Here is a 22,554-nt window from a genome sequence, read left to right on the forward strand (position 1 = left end):
AACTCCAGCTGATCTCTCCTGAATGTGCTATTTATAGCAGACAGTGGAGGCTGAGAAGTACTGCATCACAAGGTTGGCAAGATAAAGCACTAAGGCAGCATTAACCATTTAATGTCATTTTGGACATCTTACACCCCTTTATAGTTTAGCAGTGACCTCCTTAGTGGGCTACATGAGCTAGCTGGTCTAGCTGGCTCATAAGAGCTCTCAACTCACGTCCTCCCAAAAGCTACCACTGTTCTCCTCTGCAGAGTTCTGCATTCTCATGTGGTTTTGGAACACAACTCAGAGCTGTGGCAGTAAGGCTCTGTGTGGTCTCAGTGCACAAGTACATCCTCCTCAGGTTCAGCAAGCAGCAGATCAGGTCTGTGAGGTCCTGAAAACACAATTATACTGGACTCCACAATAACTGTCAGGACCATCAAGCCAACTGGCTGCTGTAGCTCTAGAAAGGGCAGCATCTGGAAAAGCAGAGTTCTTTTTGCTTCCACACAAAGCAAGCAGAGAGCCAACCACATTAACTATTCCGCTCTACCCCAGAGTCTGACTTGCACATCTGATTGTGCTGGTAACAAACACAAGTAGAATAAAACCAAAGAACCATAATGTCCTACAAGGTGTTAATCTCAATCTCCATTAGACTCAGTGGAAGAAAAAAAATATCAATACTGTCTGAGTGAAAGAGACAAGGCTTTTTGGGAGATAAATACTGTTTTTACAAGTGTCTAAAAGTGCTTATAAACTACACCTCAAAATAAGGGATTAAAAAACCTTAACTAATGCAAATAGCAAATAAAGATCTCTACTCTGATCCTTTACCAGGTCACAACATTCAACCACAAGCTGCATCTGATGAGTGAGGTCCCAGAGGCCAGGACTTCTGACATGGTGACGAGGAAGTAGGAGCCAGCTAAGATGTGTGGGTCTTGCACAAGGTAGGAGCTGTGACAGCTTTGCTCTGTTCATATGAGTAACGGGGGTCCCAGGCTTTGAGCTATGATGAAGCCCGTTCTCCTTTCAGCTGCCTCCATTTCAAATTCCAGGGACTCCAGCTGATTCATTCCTTCCTTCCATCTGAGGTCAGGCAAGATGTGTTTTGGAGACTAAAGCACCACAGATTTCAATCTACTGAATCATCACAACACTAGAAATACCCAACTTGCTGATTAAAAGCCAGACCTGTCTAGAAGGAGCAAAATTTATCTTAGCTCCCTGTCAAATGTTGGGAGACTGGAAAGAACACTGAGCAGGATGGAATTTTATTAGCTGGACTCCAAATATTCCTTCATATCTGCTATCATTAGTCTTTTTCCTCCCCCCTCCTGTGCACCAAATTTCATCCATCCACCATTGCAGGAGAGCCTGCTGTAGCTCAGGCCAGCCCACATCTCCAGGAACCCAGGGTGCAGCAGCAATGCCAAGACAAGATGCACAGCATTAGACAGGGAGGGTCCAAACCCAGCGGGACACCCACAGCTCAAAGCCAAGGAAAACAGAGCTCCAGGGTTCTACCCTGAGTCACTGGCAATAGTTTCTGCACCAGGAAGAGGTTCATCATTCATATACACACACACACGGGCAGGCACATGGTCAGCTATCAGCCTTGCATTACTCCAGACGAAAACCAGGCTAACTTCCCCTCCACCTTACTCTGATGGGATCAAAGAATGTTTTAAAAGAAACACTACTGAGCAAAATAATTTATGAAAACAGATTCCTTTGTATTAGCAATCAGTCAGGTAAGTCCATGGACTGGTTCAGTCACCCCTCTGCTGCCCTGGGTGTAAAAAAAAAAAAAAAAAAGAAAGAAAGTCTCCAGCTTGGGAGGGGATAGGGAAAACAAGAGGGTGAGGAACACAATAAATCAAAAAGTGCTTCTAAGAGAAGCAGCAGGATAAAAATAATTCCTACAGTCTGAGAGCACTTCCATGCTATTGACTGGGGAGGCAGCAATGGCCTCACGTACATAGATGTAATGCACATCTGCAAACACACTGCTCAGTTATCTCCTCGTGCCTTTGTCTGTCCTGGGCTGTGTTTAATCCAGGAGCCAGTTCCCAGGAGGAGTTCCCATCCCCTCATTCCCAGCATATTCCATTTTCCTTCAGCATCTTTCAGTAGTAGTCATCCTTCTTGCCATCAGCTCCCTGTAAGCCTGCATGGTCCTTCTGGTCTTGGACAAGTTCCAGGTCGTCATTGTCATCCACCTCACCTCCATGATCCTCCTGGGTGCAGAGGGAACAGCCAGGAAGGAAAAAATCAGCAAGGCCTGGAAAAGGAGACCCTAAGCAGCAGCACACCATGCTGCCTCTGAGTATAGCTGCTCTACCAAACCAGCCCAGCCTGGGAAACTCAGGAAAACAGGGAAGAATCCATCTCTGCCAGGGACCTTTAGGTGCCATTGGCAAGCCACCTAGCCAAGACACAGAGGGAAGAAGCCTGTGTTGCCATGACCAGCCTGTTAATTTTAAACACATTTAATATCCTGGTGTTACAATGCAATTTTAACATCTCAGCCTGATGCTGCTGTGATGCGAGTAGAAGATATCCTACATCCACCACATTTAAAGCTGTGTAACAAATCCTCCCCATGACGTGCAGCAGCCAGCACACCCTCCATCAGCACTTTTTGGTCCAACTATTGGGTGTACAAGCCAGGTTATACTCTAGTCCTCTCTAGTACAACTCCCAGTCTTTGGTGGCCTCCAATGTTTCTCCTAGAGGAACACCAACTTGTCACTGACTACAGCAGTCCTGAGGCTCTGAGACACATCAATAATACCTGTTTTCAGCCAAACAGAGGAGCAGTTGTCTCCTGGCAACAATGGCCCAACCAAAACACCACCTCCCACACTTGCCTCACAAGTGGGACATCACACCCTTCTGCCACCCCTACCTTTTTTTTTTTGCTGGCTGTAACCCAATGACCCTTCTCAAAGCACAGCTGTAGTTCTCCCCAGCCCTTCCCCAGACACAGGCTGGACCCAGTAGGACCAGTGCAGCAGCAAACTACAGGGCTCCCAAGGATGTGTTTTGGAGACTAAAGCATCACCACAGGGATAAACCCAGGGTGATGCTTGGAGAAACACCAACTACACACAGCTCCTGGCTACCAACACACCCAGGTAACAACCACACCAGAGAGAAAAAGAGGAAGAACCTTGGTGTCGTACAATTTCTTGCTCCTGATCTTCTTGATAGTTATCCATCGGGTCCTCCCTGGGCTTGGCAGGTCTGCCAGCACTCTGAAAGACACACAAAGTCACATACTGTTGGCCGTGCCCCAGCCTACTCCCATTCCCTGCCAGCAACACTGTTTTCTTGCATTAGAGCCCCAGGCCTGGAAGACTGGGCTACAGAGCAGGAATCAGGGGCAGCAGAGAGACAATGAGGCAAAACAAACTCCATTTGAACTTTCTCCACCCAGCTTCTCTTCCCACGTGCTGGCAGCAACTGCCCAGCTCCTTCCACCATGGAAAGAGGGGCCTCTCCTGCAACAGGAAGGTTCCAGTGCCCTGCACAAGCTGCTGTTGCACCAAGCCCTAGGACTGCAGAAAATCCAAAGTTATTGAGGGCAGAGCTTTAGAGAGCACAGCACAGCCCTATCCAAAAGTCAGGTATTTATGTCACTAATTCTTTCCACATTTTCACTAATCTTAAGGAGGTGTTGCTCTGTTGGTGCCAGCATCTCTTGCTTGTTTAATTTCATTGGCCTGGATTTTTTTATTTTAAACCTCACTATTAATCATGATTTTAGAGCCTGACAGATAAAACTCTCCTTTTAAAACAACCAACACTCAACCTCTTGTCAAAACAAGCTAACATTTCCCTGATGCAGAGCCTGGCTTCAGGCAGCAAGCAGCACTTTGCAAAATAAATGGATTCCATCTGCAAGGAGGCAAAGAAGGAGTTCTCACATGTTGTTGCTGCTGCCAGGAGCCTGCCACATGACCAGCCAGGAACAGCCACAACTGCACCGACCAGTTCCCCAGCACAGGCTCTATTATTGACTCTGGTTTTGGTCTCTCAAGGGCTTGAAGAGATCACAGCGACTAATGCAGAGGTGCTGTAAGTGAGCCATCTCCTGTTCAGCGTCTCTCCAGCTACAGAGGTGCTGCAAATGCCAGGGCTGACTCCAACAAGCAGAGGACAGGGCCAGAAAAAGTTCCGGTACCGACCAACTCACTAATACTCAGAAAGAGGTTTCTCCTGCCTGACATACTCTTGCAGTGGGATCATAGATCCATCCACAAACATGTTTTACATTATGCTTTCCTTTCAGTCCTTAAACTCCCTGCCTCCCCCCATCCATAGCTGGGGATCTCTCCCTGGCCCCTCCTGTCAGTCACCTTCAGTGGCTTCTCCTTCAACTCTTCTTTCACGCTGGGCTCCTTGAACTTCTCCAAACCTCCCACCTTCTCTTCAAAGTCAGGTCTCTCTAGCACAGCTTCCTCAAACTCGTCCTCACCTTGATTGTTGGGATCCTGGGCAGGATCTGCAGCATCATCTGGCACCTGGACAAGAAAAGCACCTTGTGAATGCCAGCCAGGATATCCCTGGGAGACAGCAGCCACGGTCAGCCTGCCTTCACCAGCAAGCAGGAGGTGCCAGCTTGTAGCACTGCAGTCACACCTCTCCAAACAGTTCTAAAACCAAAAGTCCCAGTCTTTATTATCCTTCTGACTTCCTCCAGAACTAAGGAGTTGCATGTTTTAGAAACTTCTGGGAAAGCATTGACCTAAACGGGACAGCTGGGCTCTTATTCTGAGCAGATGACAGCGTGACTTACCATTGGTTCCTGGGCAACAGTCTCTTTTTGAGAATGCAAGTTCTCCTCTCTCTCAATCACTCCTGCATCTGCAGGGAGAAGGGACAGTCACCAGGTTTTCCTTTAACACAAGCAGAAAGCTTTTCTTGCTCCACACCATGATCAGCCATAAGACAGTGTGGTACAGCATAGGATCAGAGAAGCCATACCCATTTCGAGTTCCTCATCATCTGTCCTTCCCTTCTCGCCTTCCTGATCAGCTATCTGATGTTCTTCCCCTCTCTTCTGCTCGGGTGGCTGTGGGCTGCCTTTCTGGATCTCCTGCCCAGGCTTGGGATCAAAACTAAGGCTCTTGGAGTAACCATGTGCTTGTTCTTCATCCATCTGGGCATTCACTCTGTTAACTATGTCCTTCCAGCTGCAACAAGGGTATGAAACAAAAACAGAACACCCCTGCATCAGTATATCAAGAGATATTTCATAATGCCATTTCACAATGGCAAGCAGAGGGAAAACCAACACATGCAGAAGTTTGTCCTAATTTAACTTTTTGGCAAAACAGATTGCATTAGTTATTGTGATATCTGCTAGAAACAGAACATTTAATATGCCACATAAATACAAAATAAGTTACATTTTATCAATACAATTTATTGTAGAACTACTTTATTATTCATCATACAAAGGCATATCCACATAGCAATAAACTCCAGTTCTAAATAGATACTTACTTATGCCTCACACATACCCAAATACACAAATCTAAGTTTTTGAAGGAAAAACACCACATGTAAGAAGTCCTCTTTATTCTCCGAACTTAAGATGAAAAAGCTACTAAAGTAAAACTGTAGAATTTTGGCCTATAAGGAGAAAAAAAAGCCTTCCAAAATGAACAGGAAAACTGCAATACAAAATTGACAGTTTCTGTTGTCTGAATTTTTTTTTTAAAGCTACAAGCTCTTTAGGAAGCTTTGCAACTGGGATGGATACTTTAACCAGCATCTGTTTACAAAACTCTCCCCTAGCATGCACCTGGGCAAACCCAACCAGTGAAAACAGAACTACCCGAAAGGAAACATTCACATATTGTTTCAATTTTGGTGAACATGGGAAAAAGTGTTTTTAAAGGGTTTTGTTTAAAGGGTTTTTGTTCCTTTAAAGGAAGGGATGAAATCCTGGCAACAGGGACTCTCAAAAGTGACTGAAACCAAAAAACTTTTAACCTGAGGAAGTTCCCACCAGTTTCAAGCAGGATTACTTCTTGGTCTAGCCTGTCCTGCCACATGAGCCAGCCAAGATCTAAAAGTCTACTTAAGACATTCAAATTTTTAACTGCTGAGAAAGGACAAGTCGCCTTAGCTGCAGCAGCTTTTTAAAGCCAGCTTACTACCACCACAAAACTTTAAGAAAAACTATGACCCAGCCTTCAGCTCAGATTTCCTCATTATAAGCCCATCAAAACACAACTTGGCCATCAAGAGCTCATCCGGAATCTGCTGGTCTCAGTCACCCAACGCAACAGCTCTTGGCATTGGATGCATGGCTCTTTTGTACTCTGCTGCAGTTCGATGTTGTTCTTGGCATTGACACCTTCCGGAGAAAGTTGGTTTACGCACTCCTTATCACCATCCCATGCAGTGTCAATGACAGCCTCCAGCTGCTCAGTAATTTCTTGATGATAGATCCAGGAAAAAAAAAAAGCACACCAAACATACCACAATCTCTGTCCTTGCAGAAATCATTTGCCAAACAAATCCAATGTTTGCATTTTCTGTTTCACCAAGCAGTGACGGTATCCTGTATAGGCTCTACATAGTTGAGGAAAGGGCACTCTGCCATCGCAGCTCCAACCCTCACCTTCACTTACACCCACCCACGTCCTTCCCTGGAAAAATGCACAATGTCCTCTGTGCTGTTCCTCTGTGTCCATGCAGATGTTATCTATCAGAGCAGTATGGGGAGGATATTGCCCTTAAACATACAAAGCACAATTTCTGACCTGGGAAAATTACAGGTTAAAGTGAACAAACAAAAGTGGCAGAGAAGAATGAGTAGGATCTGGCTGATAATTTAGAATGAAATCCAGAAGTCTCCTCTACAGATAAAACAAATTAAATCTGGTCTGCTCCAGTAAACTGAGCAGATATGACCTGGACACACACAGGGGATAAATAAGTTAAATGAGGAAGCACTATTTTCAGAGTCAGTTGTTGGATGATGGCCAGACTTTGATGAATTGCAGCCTCAGAAAGACATTTTTTTCCTTTTACAAAACAGACTGGTCTTGTGTGAGCACTGCCGAGACAGTAAACATTCTCCTGTGCCTGTACAGCATCCAGTACTGCTGCTGTAAACTGTTTTACCCCATTCTGGACTCATAGCTTTGGGATCACAGGTCTCAGACCTGTCTGACTTTAAGTTCTGATCAGGCACTGTGAAGGAACATCCCTAGTATACCTCAGAAGCTCACTGCCAACAGGAACCCAAGCTCCATTCCCTGGGAGGAAAACACAGAAGAACAGATAGAGTTTTGGAATTTGTCTTTGCCTTAGAAGCAACACCAGAAAAAACTGGTACCTAATCGGGGCTGGCTGCCTTCTGCTTCTAGATTACCAGGTAACCCTGGAGATGAGCTTTCTGATCTTCAAGGTCTGGTTGTTCCTGCAGAGCTTGGCAGATTACTGATTAATTAGCGGAAAAAATAAGCAAGTTGCAACTCTAATATACAACTTAATGTCTCGTATTTATAGAAACTGAAGGAATTTTTAGCCACCCTTGCTGCTGCAGGCAGGTCCACTTCCATCACGCAGCATTCCTTCAGCTTGCCAACCAAAACATGATATTTAAGTCACGATCACCAAAAGGGAGATTTCCTGAAGTCAGTTCAGACTCCCGTCCCACATCTCTCCTCTGGCTAGTAGGAAATCCTCGCTGACCTGATCTCACTCAGCACCAGCTCCTCTTTCTCTCCTCCCCACACACACACTTTACCCAACAGCTCAAATACGAAGGCAGCGTACAGACCAGGGACCAGCCTGTGTGGTACCTTCGAGCCTGAACATCGAAGGGAGTTTTGTTTCACCAACCTTTGCACTTGCGCCTGTTTGCTCCCAGCAGAGTGGTGGTTGTCTGGCACCGGAGGTTTTTCTGCTGCAGAGGGTTGTTTCAGAGCAGACAGGGACAACCCAGGAGCCTGGCTTTCCTCATTGCTCCTCACCTGAATGCGCATCACCATCTTTAGATCCTGCAGAGAAGACACATGCATATGCTCGGGATGTACACAAGCTCCTAATTGTGTCAGATATTTGCAGATCTCCTCTGCATTTGCGCAGGCTTATGGGGCAGAAAAATCCTTTGTCAGAAAACAAGAGATTCAGAAGTGCTCCAGAACAAATCTGTCCAGCCAGCCTGCAGTAAGAGGTTCTTCTCCTTCCACACAGCCAAGAGAAAATAATTTGCATCTTATGTGACCCAAGCTTGCCTTGGGTAGGTGAATCTCCAAAAAAAGAGGAACAACACAGCCAGCTCTAAAAAAAAAACCCACACATGTTGCCATAATAGTTACTGTAATTATAGTCTAACCACACTGCAATTATTGTCTTTTTTTTTGAGGTTTGCTTTCTATAAACTCACTCTCAATCACCTCAGGAGGCAAGGGGGCTGCTTTTATGATTTACTCTTTGCAGATCTGAGCAGGATCCAGAACCAGAATCCTCACCCGTTCATCTGAGCCCAGCCACTAAACCACAAACTCTGAGAGCACACAGGTGCCTGAGACCCGGGGCCAGGGCAGTTTCCCAATCAGGGAACTGGAATGCACATACGCATGTCATGACAAATATCATCATTTGGAGCTTCAAAAGCACAGGCTACACCAGACAAGTGCAGAACTTACCGGGTTACCATTGGGCAGACTGTTCATGGTGCGGGTGAACCGGACCACGTGCCCGTCCCCATGTCGTGCTGGCCAGGCGGGCACAGCACCCGGCAGTGAGTTGGCATCTTGAGGTGGGGCTGGATGGGTGAAGAGCATGTGAGCCTGTGGCCTTGGGCCATCATTACCATACAAGTGCTGGCCCTGCAGCAGAGCCCCATCCACCGGCTTCTGAACCCTGGAGACTTGGGACGCCAGTGGGTTCCCAGCAGGGTGATTCTCCTGGCTGACTGGGAAAGCCTGCGAGGAAGAAAGGACAAAAGCAAACGCTAAAGGAACAAGCTCACCTCCCTCCAATTCAAAGCCCCAGGCCAAAAACCCACAACTCTCCTCCCTGTGTTTCCTGGGAGTATCATAGAATCACAGAACGGTTTGGGTTGGAAGGGACCTTAAAGTCCCATGGGCAGGGACACCTCCCACTAGCCCAGGTTGCTCAAAGCCTCATCCAGCCTGGCCTTGAACCCCTCCAGGGATGGGGCATCCACAGCTTCTCTGGGCAACCTGGGCCACTGCCTCACCTTCTGCCTCATGAGCTGCAGCTGGCTGTTGGCCGGCACCACAGGCTGCTCCTTCGGCACCTGGACCTGCTGCTGCCCCTTCCCTGCTCCTCCTCCTTTGAAGCTTGGCATCTTCTGGAGAGCTTCCTTGAGCTGCCTGAACTCTTCCATCTGGGCCTGGGAGGATGAGAAGGGTACAGAGAAACTGCACACAAAAACAGGGTTAAACAACTCCTTGCTGAGAATAGCCACTCTTACAGCCAGTTGTTCAGCACAGGAACACCAAAAAAAATTTTACATATATATGAAAGGCTGGAAATAATCCACGACTATTAATGACAAGCCCAAGCTAGTCTTTAGCTTTCCCTTGAGATTTCATGGATATTCTGTATTGCCACTTTGCCAGTCTTGCATCTTATTTTACACTTTTACCCTTGAAGTGCTGACCCAGTTCTTTGACCAATGCTATTTAGTGCGTGAGCCATTGACACAACTCCTGCCTTTGCACAAGAATCTTTTCCAGTGTGGCTTCCTCGCCTCCTGTGCCTCACACACATTTCTCTCTACTGCAGCTTACTTCTTCTATCTCCAACCCTGAAAACTTGGGCTTGAAAAAGCTCCTTGGGAAAAGCTCCCCAATTCTTACCCCAGTTATTTATGGCAAAGTGAGGGCAGAGAGCTTTTCATATGCTTGCCAGGGTACCTGGAAATAGACCAAATTAGGGACGGGGCAGAGGAAAGCCTCCAAGCAGCACAGAAAGTTTAGCAGGAAATTAATTCATGAGCAGGCTCTGTTGATTTCAGTTCTTCCCCCTGAAATTTGACCTTAAAATAAACATTAAAAAACCAAAACCCAACAAAACAACTCTGCAAAGCTAACAGAAAAGGCATGAGGAAAGGAAAAGGAAGCCAAGAACAGTTCATGGGATACAATCCTAGCCAGTGCGAGACCAGTCAGAACAAGCCAGATGGAAGCAATGCTTGTACCCACCGAAAGCCTGTTAAGGTGGTTGTGAAACCTGTTAGAATCCTTGGAAAAGGAACATGCCTAGAATGCAAATTACTCCTCTAAACTGTCACCCGCCAGAAGGAAGCAGGATCAACACCAGGACACTCAGCGCATCAACACTGCAGTGAAGAACCGCAGTGCTGATAAAGAAGCCGGGAGCCTTTGTGGGGGTCTGCTCTAGCACACAGCATCGCGCTCCACTGAAGGCAAACGCAATTCTATTCACCTTTGTGTTATGAAACACCGATTAGACACTATTAAGGACAGATTAGAAAACTGAACAGAACACTAAGTTTTAACACTAAGTTCATTGCCAAAAAGATCCAAAGTATTTTCTGAAATCATTGATACAACCACTGCCAGTTCTGTAAGAGCCAGAAATAGCAGACAGGCAAGAGGCTGGAGCACAGCTTTGGTTATGCGGCTGTCTGGGACATTCAGAGCAGGGAGCTGAGAACCATCTCCCGCACCCAGGGCAAATCCTTTTACTCTTGCTCACTTTTGATTTTGGCAGGAAATGACTGTTTCTTGCAAACTGCTTTTCCCCTTGGTCACAACACTGAAGGGGCCAAAAGTTAAGACCGGCAGCACAAAAGCTGGCTCCATGTTTTCAGACTGCAAGTGCTTGCCTTGAGAGAGCTGTCAAAGGAGCTGCCTGCAAGTCAGTGCCCTGGGCTCCCTGCCTGGGGCAACCATCTATCTGTGAAGTTCACAGTACCCTAGAGCCACTTAGTCCTGGATATTTTGCCAGGCAGATCAGTCCAGAACTGAAGAGCAATCTTGTAGAAGTCAAAACTCACTGCCCCTCACACCTCTAGTTCAAGTTCAGCATCCAGTTTGGGGAAAGAATCCGTTTCAACAGCATCTAACCAAAACCAGCTCCTTGCTTCTGGGCTTATCCTATAATCCAAAGGAGTGCTTAACAGAAGGCTGCTAATTAGCAACAGAAAAGGCTAATGCAGACTGTGACGTGACTTTTAAAGTGTATTTACAAAGCTGCTCATGTCTTGGCTCAGTACAAGAGCCTCAGACAGACGCCGCAGAGCCATTAAGTTCCACATGGCCACAAACAGCCCTGTGTTGGTTACCTGGGCATTAAGGAGCTGAGAGTGAACATCCTGGTGAGCCTTGCGAAGGAGCTTGCTCTCTTCTCTGAGTTTAAAGACTGTATCTGCAAGAGAAGAAGAAAGTTGCTTGAGAGCTATTTGAGAGCAGCAAGCAGCATCCACTGCCTCTACCTGCAGTAACCAGAAGGTTGAGAAACATCCACAAGAGTCTGTGGGGGCTCTGAACCCACAGCAGACCCAGTAAGAAGGTTCCCTCCTGCTGCACAGAGAAGCTGCCTCTTGAAAGGATGGTACAAACCCACAACCCACTTACAGAAACAATCACAGGGCAGCTGGGTCCTCAGGCACATTTATTCCTTTGCTGTTAAGCAGCAAGCCTGTGCCTTGCAGCCCCCGGGCTGGGCTCCTTTCAAGCTCTTTACACACTCCCGAGTGCTTGGGTGACAAGACACACAATGCACTTCCATTTCACTGCCTTGAATACAATTGCGTATCCTCCAGTAAAAAGTAAAAAGACAGACTGTGTCAAAAAAAAAAAAGTCAGCCTTATTTTGGAGCCTGGAGCTCTCTTAAAATATCACCAGAACTACACGCATTGGGATTCTCTGCAAACGCAGTTGCATTTTCCAGGACAAGGATGGGATTTTTTCCTATAACAGGATGGTCACTCTGCTGTAGGCTGAATTGCATGCAAGATTTCAGCTCAAGATTACAGATATTTGCAGTGATATATTTATTTTTAACACTCATCTCTGGGACAGGACAATTGGCCATGGAGGCTGGGTGCTGCGTTCTTGCTTTGTGGTGAAGGTTAACTCAAACTGAGAAAGGAAGGCTCTGTCCTTCCTGCAGCCAGAAGGAAATATGGAATTGACCTATGGGACCACAGCTAGAGCAGCTTTAACCGAGTTACCATCCTCTACCACCAGCATGCCAGGAGTGTGAAATCCTGGTCCCAGTGACCCCAGCAGGATTTTTATCACTGGTGTCAATGGGAAGAAAATTTCAGCTTAACTACCGGGTCCTTATCTCTCACAGAAGCTCAGTGATCAAAACTATCACTCTGCCTTCAGAGCAGACGGTGCCAAAGTGTGATGAGAAAACATGTGTGAGGAGAGCACAGAATGAGCGTGGGGGAGCGCAGCAGAGGACAGGCTGTGCTGGGGGTGTGAAACGCAGCACAAAGAGGCTGCCGTTCCTATACAGCGGAGGAGAAAATAATTCACAATGCAGCAGGAGAGGGCCTGGGCTAGGGGGAGAAAGCAAATGGGATTAAACAGGCCCCATGACACAACCAGGACCACCAAAAGGAACTCCCAAACCCAGCAAAACCTCTGAAAGCAACCCCTGATACTGCCCAGGGAGCTTCTGCTTTCCCTCAGCTGCCCTGGGGTGAGGGTCTCATTTTTGCAATTGAATCTAGCAAAAAATCCCCCACTTCCATTTTATGAGCCCTGAGCAATGCCCACTGCTCGGACCCCTCTTCTGTTCTGTTACACTCGCTGCCAGAGGCACATCCTCCAATGCGTCTCCGAGGGCACATTGGATCCAGAAGGTACTGGTGGAACATCAGGAAGGAAAGCGAGACATTAGCAATTCTGCTGGCTGCCTTTGCCACCTCTCATGAGACCATCTTGCTCTTTTGCACGGCATGGTTACCGAGACTTAAGGGAAGATTTACTGGCCAGCTTTGAGCTTAAAGCACAGCAGAGATGGTACCAAGCAAAGAGCAGCCTGGGAAGATGGACAGAGAATATTAATGTCTCAGCCTTAAGCCAACCTTCCCAACTAGCTTCCCTCTCCGAATTGTTTTTCTGATCATTATTCTCCTTCCTGTGTCAGAATTAGTTTTCTGACTTCATTGGGGGCTGCGTATTTCAAGAAGAGAGACAATAAAATATTTAGGTTTGTGCTTGTGCTCAATTTCCCCCCTTCCAACCCATCAGATACTGGGGCTTTGTTGATCAGAGAAGGAAAACAAACAAAACCTCAGCAGATTTCACCCTCCCAGACCTAATCTAAGTAAGAACAGATGTGAACCTTAAAAACCCCACAATCTAGTTAAACAGCAGACTAAACAGAAACTGCTCTTTAGGAATTAAAGGGATCGGCATTCTCTGTAATGCTTGCACCATTAAATGCATTTTATAGACCTACACCATTAATTACAAAAAGCATGTTTCATTTGCTTCCAAGCTCAAATGTTAGAATTTACAGGATTCTGGTAGCTCCCCTTGCATGGGGAAGCTGCTTGACAGCCTGCTCTGCATCTCCCACCTCCCCTCAACACAACCGGGGGACAATGTGGCCAGTTTTAACACTGCCCTTGGTCCTGCACCCCCACCCCGAGGTGGGACAATGGGCTGAGGTGCTGCACACCCACAGTCATACAGAAGAGTTCCTATAGTATTCACAGACCTTTGGGGGCCTGTGGAAGCAACACTGTCCTCTCCTGAGCTCAGCTCTTCAGTCTTTTCTCCACCTGCTGTTTTTCCAGCTCTCCATCGCACTCACCCTGCAGGTTTGCGACTTCGCTGTCCTTCTCCTGCTGCAGCTGGGCGTATTTCTGGCTGTGGGTCTCTAGTGTCTTCCGATGTTCCAGTTTCAAGCTGTTGTGCTGCAGCTGCAGGTCAAGCAGCTGCTTCTTGACATCTTCATGCTGGTTCTGAATATGAAAAGAAGTGACAAAGAGTCAGTACAAGGATAAGAGTAATTTAGCGATTTCCAAGTGCCACTTAACCACCGCTGTTTAATAAGTCACTTGTGGAAGCAGAAGAGATGTTTGTTCCTCCAGTAAGGCAGCCAGAAATCCCAGGTACAGCAAAATATTGTGTTCAGCACTTCAGGAGGATGTGAAATGCCAATTAAACTCTGCTTTGTGAAGCAGTTGGGGAGGTCTCCTTGGAAGCTGCTAAACTGGAAGCAGAATGTGGTGGCAAGTCCACTCCTGCCTGAAAAAGGGATGGAGACTGTGACACCGCCAAGAACCTCTCCTGTTTCTTCCCAGTGCCCTGCACACTCTGCTCTGCCTGAGCAACGCAGGCTGTAACATTTCCCAATACCAAACCAAATACCTGTGGAACCCTGCACAAATCCAGGCCCCTTTCCAGAGTCCCAGATGTGCTGAAGGACAACATGACCTGCAAGGACAGATCCCATGGTGCACGTAGCATCAGTCCCCACATTGCATTACAGTATAACACAACTCTCACAGGACCACAGACCACTCCAAGCAGGCCAGGAATCCATCAGATTGAAGTGGGTTGAAGAGCTGTTCTCTTCTCCCCTCCCCACTTGCAGAGCCCAGGAACAAAAGGTGCTGAGGCATCCTTTTGCTCAGACCCACTGAACCAGAATTCACCTCCTTTTTTGTTCCCATGGTAACCCAGAGAGTCCTTCCACATGCAGTTTGCCAACACCAATTCTGTATGCAGATTGAGCAGCTCACAGGTGAACCCTGGCCCCTCTACGCTGCAGCTCCTCCGGACTCAGGCAGCTATTTCCATCAACCTTCCCATAAAAAAAAAAAATCTTTTAAAATAAAACCCCAAAGCTCTAAATGCTATCAATGATTGCATTTATCCCCAGTAAAACAAAGTGTCTGTGGCCCAGGCATTCTCCCCTGAAGCAATTATCCTCCACTAAAAGGAGAGAAATAACAGTGCTCCAAAAATACAGGTAATGCAGAGGAAAAAGCTATCGGTGTGGAGGGGTCTCGGAGACAGAACAGAGACGAGAGACAAGGATGTCAGCTTAATCAGATCACAAGATCAGGAGGGGAAATAAAGAGAATAAAAGATTCCTGCTCTGGCTTTCAAAGCCATTAGGCACTTACAGTTCCCATCAGAGCCACAGGCAGAAAGCACCACAGAGAAACAACATCCCTAAAATCATTTGGATACTGAACACTTTAGAAGCCACCAACATTAGCAAGTGAGAACTGATTTTAACAAGAAACTCTAAGCACCTCAAGGAGCTTTAAGTCCACATCAGCTCAGGTCAATTAATTTCCAGCCCATATTCTGTCTGGCAGGTGATGTGCACAATGTCTGTCCCCAGACCGCTCACAGCCAGGAAGAAGGGAGGGAATGTTCATCCTTTGGTGGCAGGAGGAAGCTGCAGACAGAGATAAGAGCCTTGACCGAGGTCACACAAATCACACGAGGCCCAGGCCAGCTCCCAGCTGGTTTCTCTGGATGGCTGTAACCGATGGATGCAAACTTCAGGGGGAATGTAAAGATGCTGGTTTATTGTAGTTGCAGGACAGGAGGTCTGGAACATGCTACGTGTGATTATTTTTCAGAGAAGCAACTCAACTGCAAGCAGAGCATTCCTAACCCAGACTAGAGGTGTGCTGATGGCCCCAAGGAAGCCAGGGACCTCTCGTGTCCAGATCTGCCCATCTGACTAATGTCACTCCCTTCTCTACCTCACAAACACACTGTTTTACTCAGTCAAGCAGAAACTGCAAGACACAGCACATGAGCGTTATGCAAATCATGTACCAATGCAGCTGGAGGTGAGGGGATACAGAGGGACTGTGCTGTTATGGCATTTTACCGGGTCCCTACACTGCCATACAGGGAAATTGTGTCACTCAGGAAATCAGCTCAGCTTTCAAAAATCAGGAGTCCTTCAGCTCAGCTGTATGAATTCCAGCAAGTTCCTCTCATCCCACCTTCCCTTCGCTGTTCAGACAGCATGCAGTGCCCAAGATACATCAAAACCATATATTTCTGCCAAGATTTCAAAGGCAGCTTTGCAGACAGCATTGTACCAAGTGGAATCAGGAATGGAATGCCAAGCCCCCAAGCAAAGGAAGGGCACACCTCATGGCAAGTTTCCAGGTTCCAGCAGTTTCAGGAAATCCTTGTCAAAAACCTTTTGTTTAGAGCCACCCGCCTCCTTGCCTGCCTATTCCAGTGAATGCCAGGATGCATCCTGCAGAAAGATGTTAACAACAAATTTTAATCTCCCCTCAAGAGGCTGAAAGGAACTGCAAGATGAACTCTGGTCCCAGCAGGAACCCAGACACAGGCAACTCCTGCAGCTGCTGTTTTGGGACAAAGTCAAGCCCCTTTTGCCCATTGCAGATGTTAATCAGACATCGATGATTCCAACACAGATCAGAATGATGGCAGCGGCCAGAACACCAAAGCCAGATATGCTGATGCGGCTTCATGGAAGTCTTCGGTCATATCTGGAACCTCCAGCTTCACTGAGTTAGATGCTTCTGTTCAGCATTACGTGTCTGCTTCCCAGGGAATGACACTGCTGGCAGCAATCTTCCTCCTGAGGAGGCTGGTCCCAGTGGGGAGCATTTTTCACCTATGCTCCAGTGACAGAAGTGTTACTCACAGCTGCAGTAGCAGCTAGAAGTGGAGCTGAATATTGCTTTTTCAAGGGCGGGGGAAGCAAAAATCCACCACACTGCAGTCCCGAGGGCTGGCCTGTCTTTCAGCAGCTGTAAATGTAGTTTAAAAAATAGATTATTCCCCCCCCGCCAATAAAAGGAAGCAAGAGAAAGGGAACCAGGACGAAATGCTCTCAGTCCTCTTGAGACAAGCAAGCCAGCACATTCTGCTCAGACTGCAGTTGCTATGAGGAGGAACATTACTATTGCAGAGCGTTCCCAGAATCCGCGGTGCTGGAAAATACCCAAGAGCCAGAACTGTACTTCCCTTTTCCCCAAGTTTGAAGCCAAAAGCCAGGCAGCTGGAGGTCCAGCTCAGCTCAGGAAATACAACCCAGTGGTGCAATGGATTGCTGGAACCCAGCCCTCTTTCTCCATCCCAGAATTAAATCACCATTTCGCTGCCAATGCCCCAACTAAAAACATTTAAAAACCACTCTCACCAGCCACAGCTGCATTGCTTGAACCAAAGCAAACTAACAAAAGCAAACTTGAACATCATGATACACTCCAGGTAGAGCACGGGATAAGCTGCCCCCCTCTGAGCCACTTACACAGGCTGGAATACGTTGTACCAGCCCAAAGGGCAAGCTGCAATGAATAGACCGATTTTCACATGAAGAGACCCAGAAAAGAACAGGCAGAACAATAGAACTCCTGTGCAATAAACTGCACAAAGCCTGACATTGAAGTGAGGAATAGGCACAGGCTGCAATCTGATAAAGCCCAACAGAATAAATAGGAAACTCCCCTGAACTGGAATACTCAAGAAGGAATGCAGATCAACCCCACTGTGCGGTCTCCTCCCTCTGGGCTGGCTCCGGCTGCAGGAAACCCTCAGTCTGTCCCAGGCCTTGCTGGTCAGCAAAAGCACCAACGCTCCTTCCGTCTTCAACACAGCAATCTGGGTATGTGAACCCAGGCTCCTCCTTACCTTCAGGATCTTGTGCTGGGAACTGAGCGCCCCGTATCTGTTCATAGAGTCTTGCTGTAAAGAAAAAGATTCAAGAATGCCATTAGAGCTCAGAAAAACCCAAGGCTGAAAGGAACACACAATGTGTCCACCAGTTCAACAGCTCTGCTCACACCTTGCTAAGGGCCAACTGTGGCAGTGGCACTAGAAGGATCTTTACCATTATTACACACACACGGGGGAATGAACCATACCCACCTTCTCCTTGTTGAGAGCTTCCTGAGCTTCTAACTTGTACACTAAAAAATCTAGAAGTGGAAGGAGAGAAGACAATTTAATGAGTTGGAATTGAAAAAGGATCTGGCTTGTATTTTGGGGGGAAGGGAAGGAGGAATAGAATAGTCCAGATCAAACTGGAAAAGCAGTGCTCTCATCCCCCTTCACCAGCGAGAGCCTGAGGTGCCAAAGCCACCTCAGTTCTGTTTCAAAGCCAGAACATAGCGAGCTGGACTGTGCTCCTGCATTTCTGCTCTGAGCACCACAACCTTCCCATCTCATCCCCCTGAGATCCTGCATTATACATTTCTTGAAATGTCTATTTTAACAGAGTTTAATGAATGCCAGGCCTGCACTGGGAAATTAAAATTTATTTTCTAGGCACACACATGATTTAATGCAAGGATGTGGGGCTTGAGAAAGCAGCTGGTAAAATACCATCGCTTATTCATCAGGGCAGCAGGGATATTGAGAGTCAGTTCTTAGGAAGGGATTATCACAGAAGCGAGTCTCTGGAGGGCAGCAAAACACATCAGCCTGCACCTCCTCACAGTGACAGTGGCAAGGGCCATGGTTTTCAAACTGGGTGCTCTTCTAGCCCCTCCCCAGGTATTTCACAGGGGAGGTGTTAGTATTGCTCACTGACTTTAAAAGCTCCACTTTTCTTAGTTATTGCTTCCCTCCCATAGAAACAGCGCAGAGACCCCAGCCCCAGGGACCACCAGCTGGATGCCACAGACACCAACCAGCCCAGTCATGGTGACTGCTGGGAACACAGGGCCACATGGCCAGGACACTGGGGCTGGCCCGGTCCCACAGCACAGCTGGCAGGTTGCTGGCCACTCGCAAGAGACTCACCTTCCTTTGTCTTCTTGTGCTCCCCTCGCTCCTTCTGCAAGGACCGTTCTAGCCGGGATCTGTGCTCGTACACAACTGTGGAAGGAGAAAGAGGCAGAGCATGAGTTAAACCCTGACAATTCTTCACATACATTCTGTTCCCCAAAGCAGATCTCTCACAGGTCATGGAACCACATAGACCCCAAACCCTGGTTTGGATGACCTGTGTCACTCTTGGTTCCTAGGCTTAAGCACACAGTAGCTGACGTGTAAAATCCAGACCGAGCAAATCAACAGTCCTGAAATCCACACAGATATCTGATGTCCTGAGCCACGAAAGGGTCAGGTCCAGCCACAAGCTGTTTGCACTTTGCCAGCTGTGAGCAGATGAGGTCTGGAGCAGGGTGGGGACAGCTGGACCAGAGACAATGGAGATTCCCGGTATCACACACTGTCTGTCATCCTGCCAGTATTTGCACTCAGGTTTAGCTTTGGAGTCTAAGCTGTGAAGCCCAGGATATGGATTTAGTGGCCAGTGGCTAAACTGTATATTTGGGGGCCAAGTCCCCTACCAGGCTCAAGACAGCCAGAGCCTTCCCGGTGATCCGTTCTGTAAAGGCATCAGTAGCGTGCAGGAGAGACATCTTCTCCCCTTCCACAACCGAACAATTAACTGTCCCTCAGGCCAGTAAGGAGAAGCGAGCCAAGCAGCTCCCTCTCCCGTTACAGACAAGAGAGCATCTGTACTCTGCACCAGAGCAGAGAAGGGAGAGGGATGAGGATGCACAGCAGCCACATGACAAATCCAAGTGCCAGAGAAGCTTCCTGACAGATCGTGATTTTAATCCACTCAGATGTCTGAACACTAACCAAGAGTTTTCCATGAGTCACAGCCCTCAGCTGCCACAGGCTCCTTGTCCCCTCTTGCTGGGTGACCGCCACCACACCAGGATGGGCAGCAATTCGGAGACAAGAGGTGATAAAAGAAACTTCCCTCCTGAGCCAAGATCTTTGGGGGTGAGTCGTGCCACAATGCACCTGACACTCTCCTGACACTTTTTTATCAGTAAGATAAACTGAAGTAACCTCCAGTGACTAGAAAAAAAAAGTTGTAGTCTCTCCTGCCATTCCTCCAGCTCTTCAGAGCGCAGAGGTGGGTTCAGCTTTACACAAAGCAGCAAATAAGTGCTGCATGAAGAAGCTTCTCTACTTATCTTTGTGGTGGAATACAGCAACAACTCAGCAGACCGAAATGGCACCATGCAGCTTCAGCGGACAGGAAGGCAGGAAGTCTTCAACAAATTGCAGTCACAAGAGAGAATAGAGGGTGGCCAGTGTCTAAATCCAGGCTGGAATTCAGCCAGAACTCAGCACTAAAGCACCATCACCTGCTGCCAAATGAGCTAAAATGCAGAACTGGAGCTGCTGGAACAATTAAACCCCTTGCAGTGCCTTGCTATTGGGAAAGAACAGGTCAGGTCTTCCCCAGACCCCCTCTCATTTTAAAAGATGACAGAAAATAGAGCGATTGTGTGAAGGGGTTGCCTTATACACCCCAGAGTACTAAGATAAACATCTGACAGGGAAAATTTAAGAGATCCATAAAGGCAGAGTGAGTCCAGTCTTGCCACCAGTCCCAGGTTTTACTCTCCTTCTGTTCAACCGGTTTAATTTTACCCCAGCCTGGGAAAGCCATGAGCACACACTAGCTCCCTGCTCTCACAGAGCAAGACAGCAGATTTGCTGCTCTGGTTCTGCTAAAGCCCCACGCGATGCACAGTTTGTTAGGCCATTTCTGTGCCAGTAGCACATAACATGGAAAGAGTCATCACACCGCCTGTGGCTTGCAGCCCGGAGCAGCTCCCAGCAGAGACCAGCACTAACTTCCAGACTGCACTGTGCTCCTTCGCCTCTCGTAGCTAACCACCCAGAAAAAGCTTTCTCCTCTGTTGCTCTCCTTGTCAGAGCCATCAAATACTCCTGCCAGCCTCCATCCAGTCACATCACAGCTAATCACCCACAGCACCCATCACTCAGGCTCAAGAATCATCCAGAGCGAAGGACCAGGGAGCAGAACAAAAGGCAGACCCATCACACCTCCCTCTGACCCAGAGGGATGGCAGAGGCACTGTGCTTTACGACTTCCATGAACACGGCTCCTATCTGCCGGCCGCCAGGCTTCTCCCACCAGCCAAATCCAAAAAGCAGCTTTGTCTTTCATAATGGTGTTGGACAAGTAAGTGTCTTCTCAAAATAAAAAGGGGTATCCATGGCAACAACTGTATTTAGGAACAACAGGAGTGACAGAGGGTTAGAAACCCCAGCAACAGGCTACAGCTCTGCCAAATGTATTTGGGTGAAAAAAATGTTATGAGCCCATCTCAGTTGCTTGCTTGAGCCTGCTGTTCCCAAAACTGGGGTTCCCTGAGGCTACTGCTGTCATCTCATTCTGTGAGGAACCAGCCCCTCTGTCCAAGAGGAGCAAGAGATGCTGACACACCAGCCAGGAATGTGGGCCAACTTCTACCCTGCCGATCTCTGCATCCCAGAAACACAGGATGCAGGTGGGAACTGCCGGAGCCAGGACTGGGCAACACATCAGGAGCTGGAGCTGTTGGAATGCCGCATGACAGAGCAAGAAGAAATGGAAACAAAACAGAAGATACTAGCAGTGAACCTCTACACACACTAGAGCAATTCACAATATTGACTTTCAAAAGCACGTTTCCCTGAGAAACAAACAAAACACACAGACCACACTTTGCTTTCCCAGTTTACAGACAGAAACACGCAGCCCTGAGCACAAGAAGCCCATGTACAGTGTGACATTTGCATCACAGCAACACACGCAAAAGCACCAGAAAAGATTTAACCCTAGAAGAAGTGTATGTTGAGACACAGATCTGTAGAATTCCCCAGCAATAGAGGCTGTAGAAACAACGTCACCCAGTATGTCAGAGGTCAAACTGATACCCCGTGTTTAATATAACAAACTTCCCTAAAGGACCCCTTCCCTCTCTATTCCCTTTCTGGACAGATGCTCCTGCAGGCTGGAGAGCACAGCCACATCTCGGAGCCTGCCCAACCAGCCTCTTAGTCCTGTTTGCATTTTTACTGCTTGACATTTAGAACGACATAGGACTAATCTCTGTGGTCAAAGGGAACTACAGGGAGAAGAAACAGAATAGACATGATGCAGCTAAACTCCCCAACCCAGTAAGCAGCAATTCCAATCCAAGGCTGCGCTAATTCTAGACAGCAAACGGGGGAAAGTAACAGGCGACAGCATCTTCTTAGAGCTCTTTAAAGCCAAAAGCTGAACCACGCTCCGCAAAGGAACCCTGCTTGCTGCTGGGCTGTGCAGCAAAACCAGCAGTGTGTGATGTGGCGAGAGAGAGGAGCTCAGGGGGTGGGTGGACACCCCCCCACCCACGGGTCACTCACCCTGGAGCTGGGCTGACAGCGCTTCCTGCTGCTGTTTGTATTTCTGCGCCAGGGCTTCGGCGTTCCGCACCTTCTGCTGCAGGTGGCTGTAGAGGAACCCCCCCGAGCCCAGGCAGGCCAGGGCCAGCAGGCAGAACCCGGTCTGCAGGAGCCCCTTCTGCCGCCGCGAGCACATCCCGGTGCCCATGGCGGGGCCGGAGAGGAACGGTGCCGCTAAAACATCCGATTATTTCTCCCTAAAAGCCCTTTTCCTGTACAAATCCGCAGATCCCGCTGCAAGACGCGATCAAAGTCTCGCTTTCGCTCCTTTCCGGCTCCTTAGAGAAGGAGAAAAAGCTCCAGAAGCGTTTTATTCCTCATGGCCCCTCGGAGCGCAGCGCCGGTGCCCGGGGGGAG

The 22,554-nt window shown here is 47.9% G+C and overlaps 1 protein-coding gene across 1 annotated transcript; it reads right to left on the reverse strand.

Moving 5' to 3' along the window:
• Positions 1 to 2,114: 2,114 nt before the first annotated feature.
• Positions 2,115 to 22,345, reverse strand: LOC104460566 (Golgi integral membrane protein 4-like). Its single transcript, XM_010085995.1, has 14 exons — positions 22,159 to 22,345; positions 18,736 to 18,810; positions 17,860 to 17,909; positions 17,623 to 17,676; positions 13,790 to 13,940; positions 11,297 to 11,379; positions 9,221 to 9,376; positions 8,664 to 8,942; positions 7,855 to 8,012; positions 4,978 to 5,186; positions 4,790 to 4,857; positions 4,416 to 4,514; positions 3,174 to 3,245; positions 2,115 to 2,225 (listed from the first exon to the last, which is right to left on the reverse strand). Exons 1-14 carry the CDS (start codon positions 22,343 to 22,345, stop codon positions 2,115 to 2,117), a joined length of 1,752 nt encoding a protein of 583 aa, XP_010084297.1.
• Between the last annotated feature and the right edge of the window lie 209 nt (positions 22,346 to 22,554).

The sequence above is a fragment of the Pterocles gutturalis genome, unplaced genomic scaffold (assembly GCF_000699245.1).
Source record: "Pterocles gutturalis isolate BGI_N339 unplaced genomic scaffold, ASM69924v1 scaffold50671, whole genome shotgun sequence".
NCBI lineage: Eukaryota > Metazoa > Chordata > Aves > Pterocliformes > Pteroclidae > Pterocles > Pterocles gutturalis.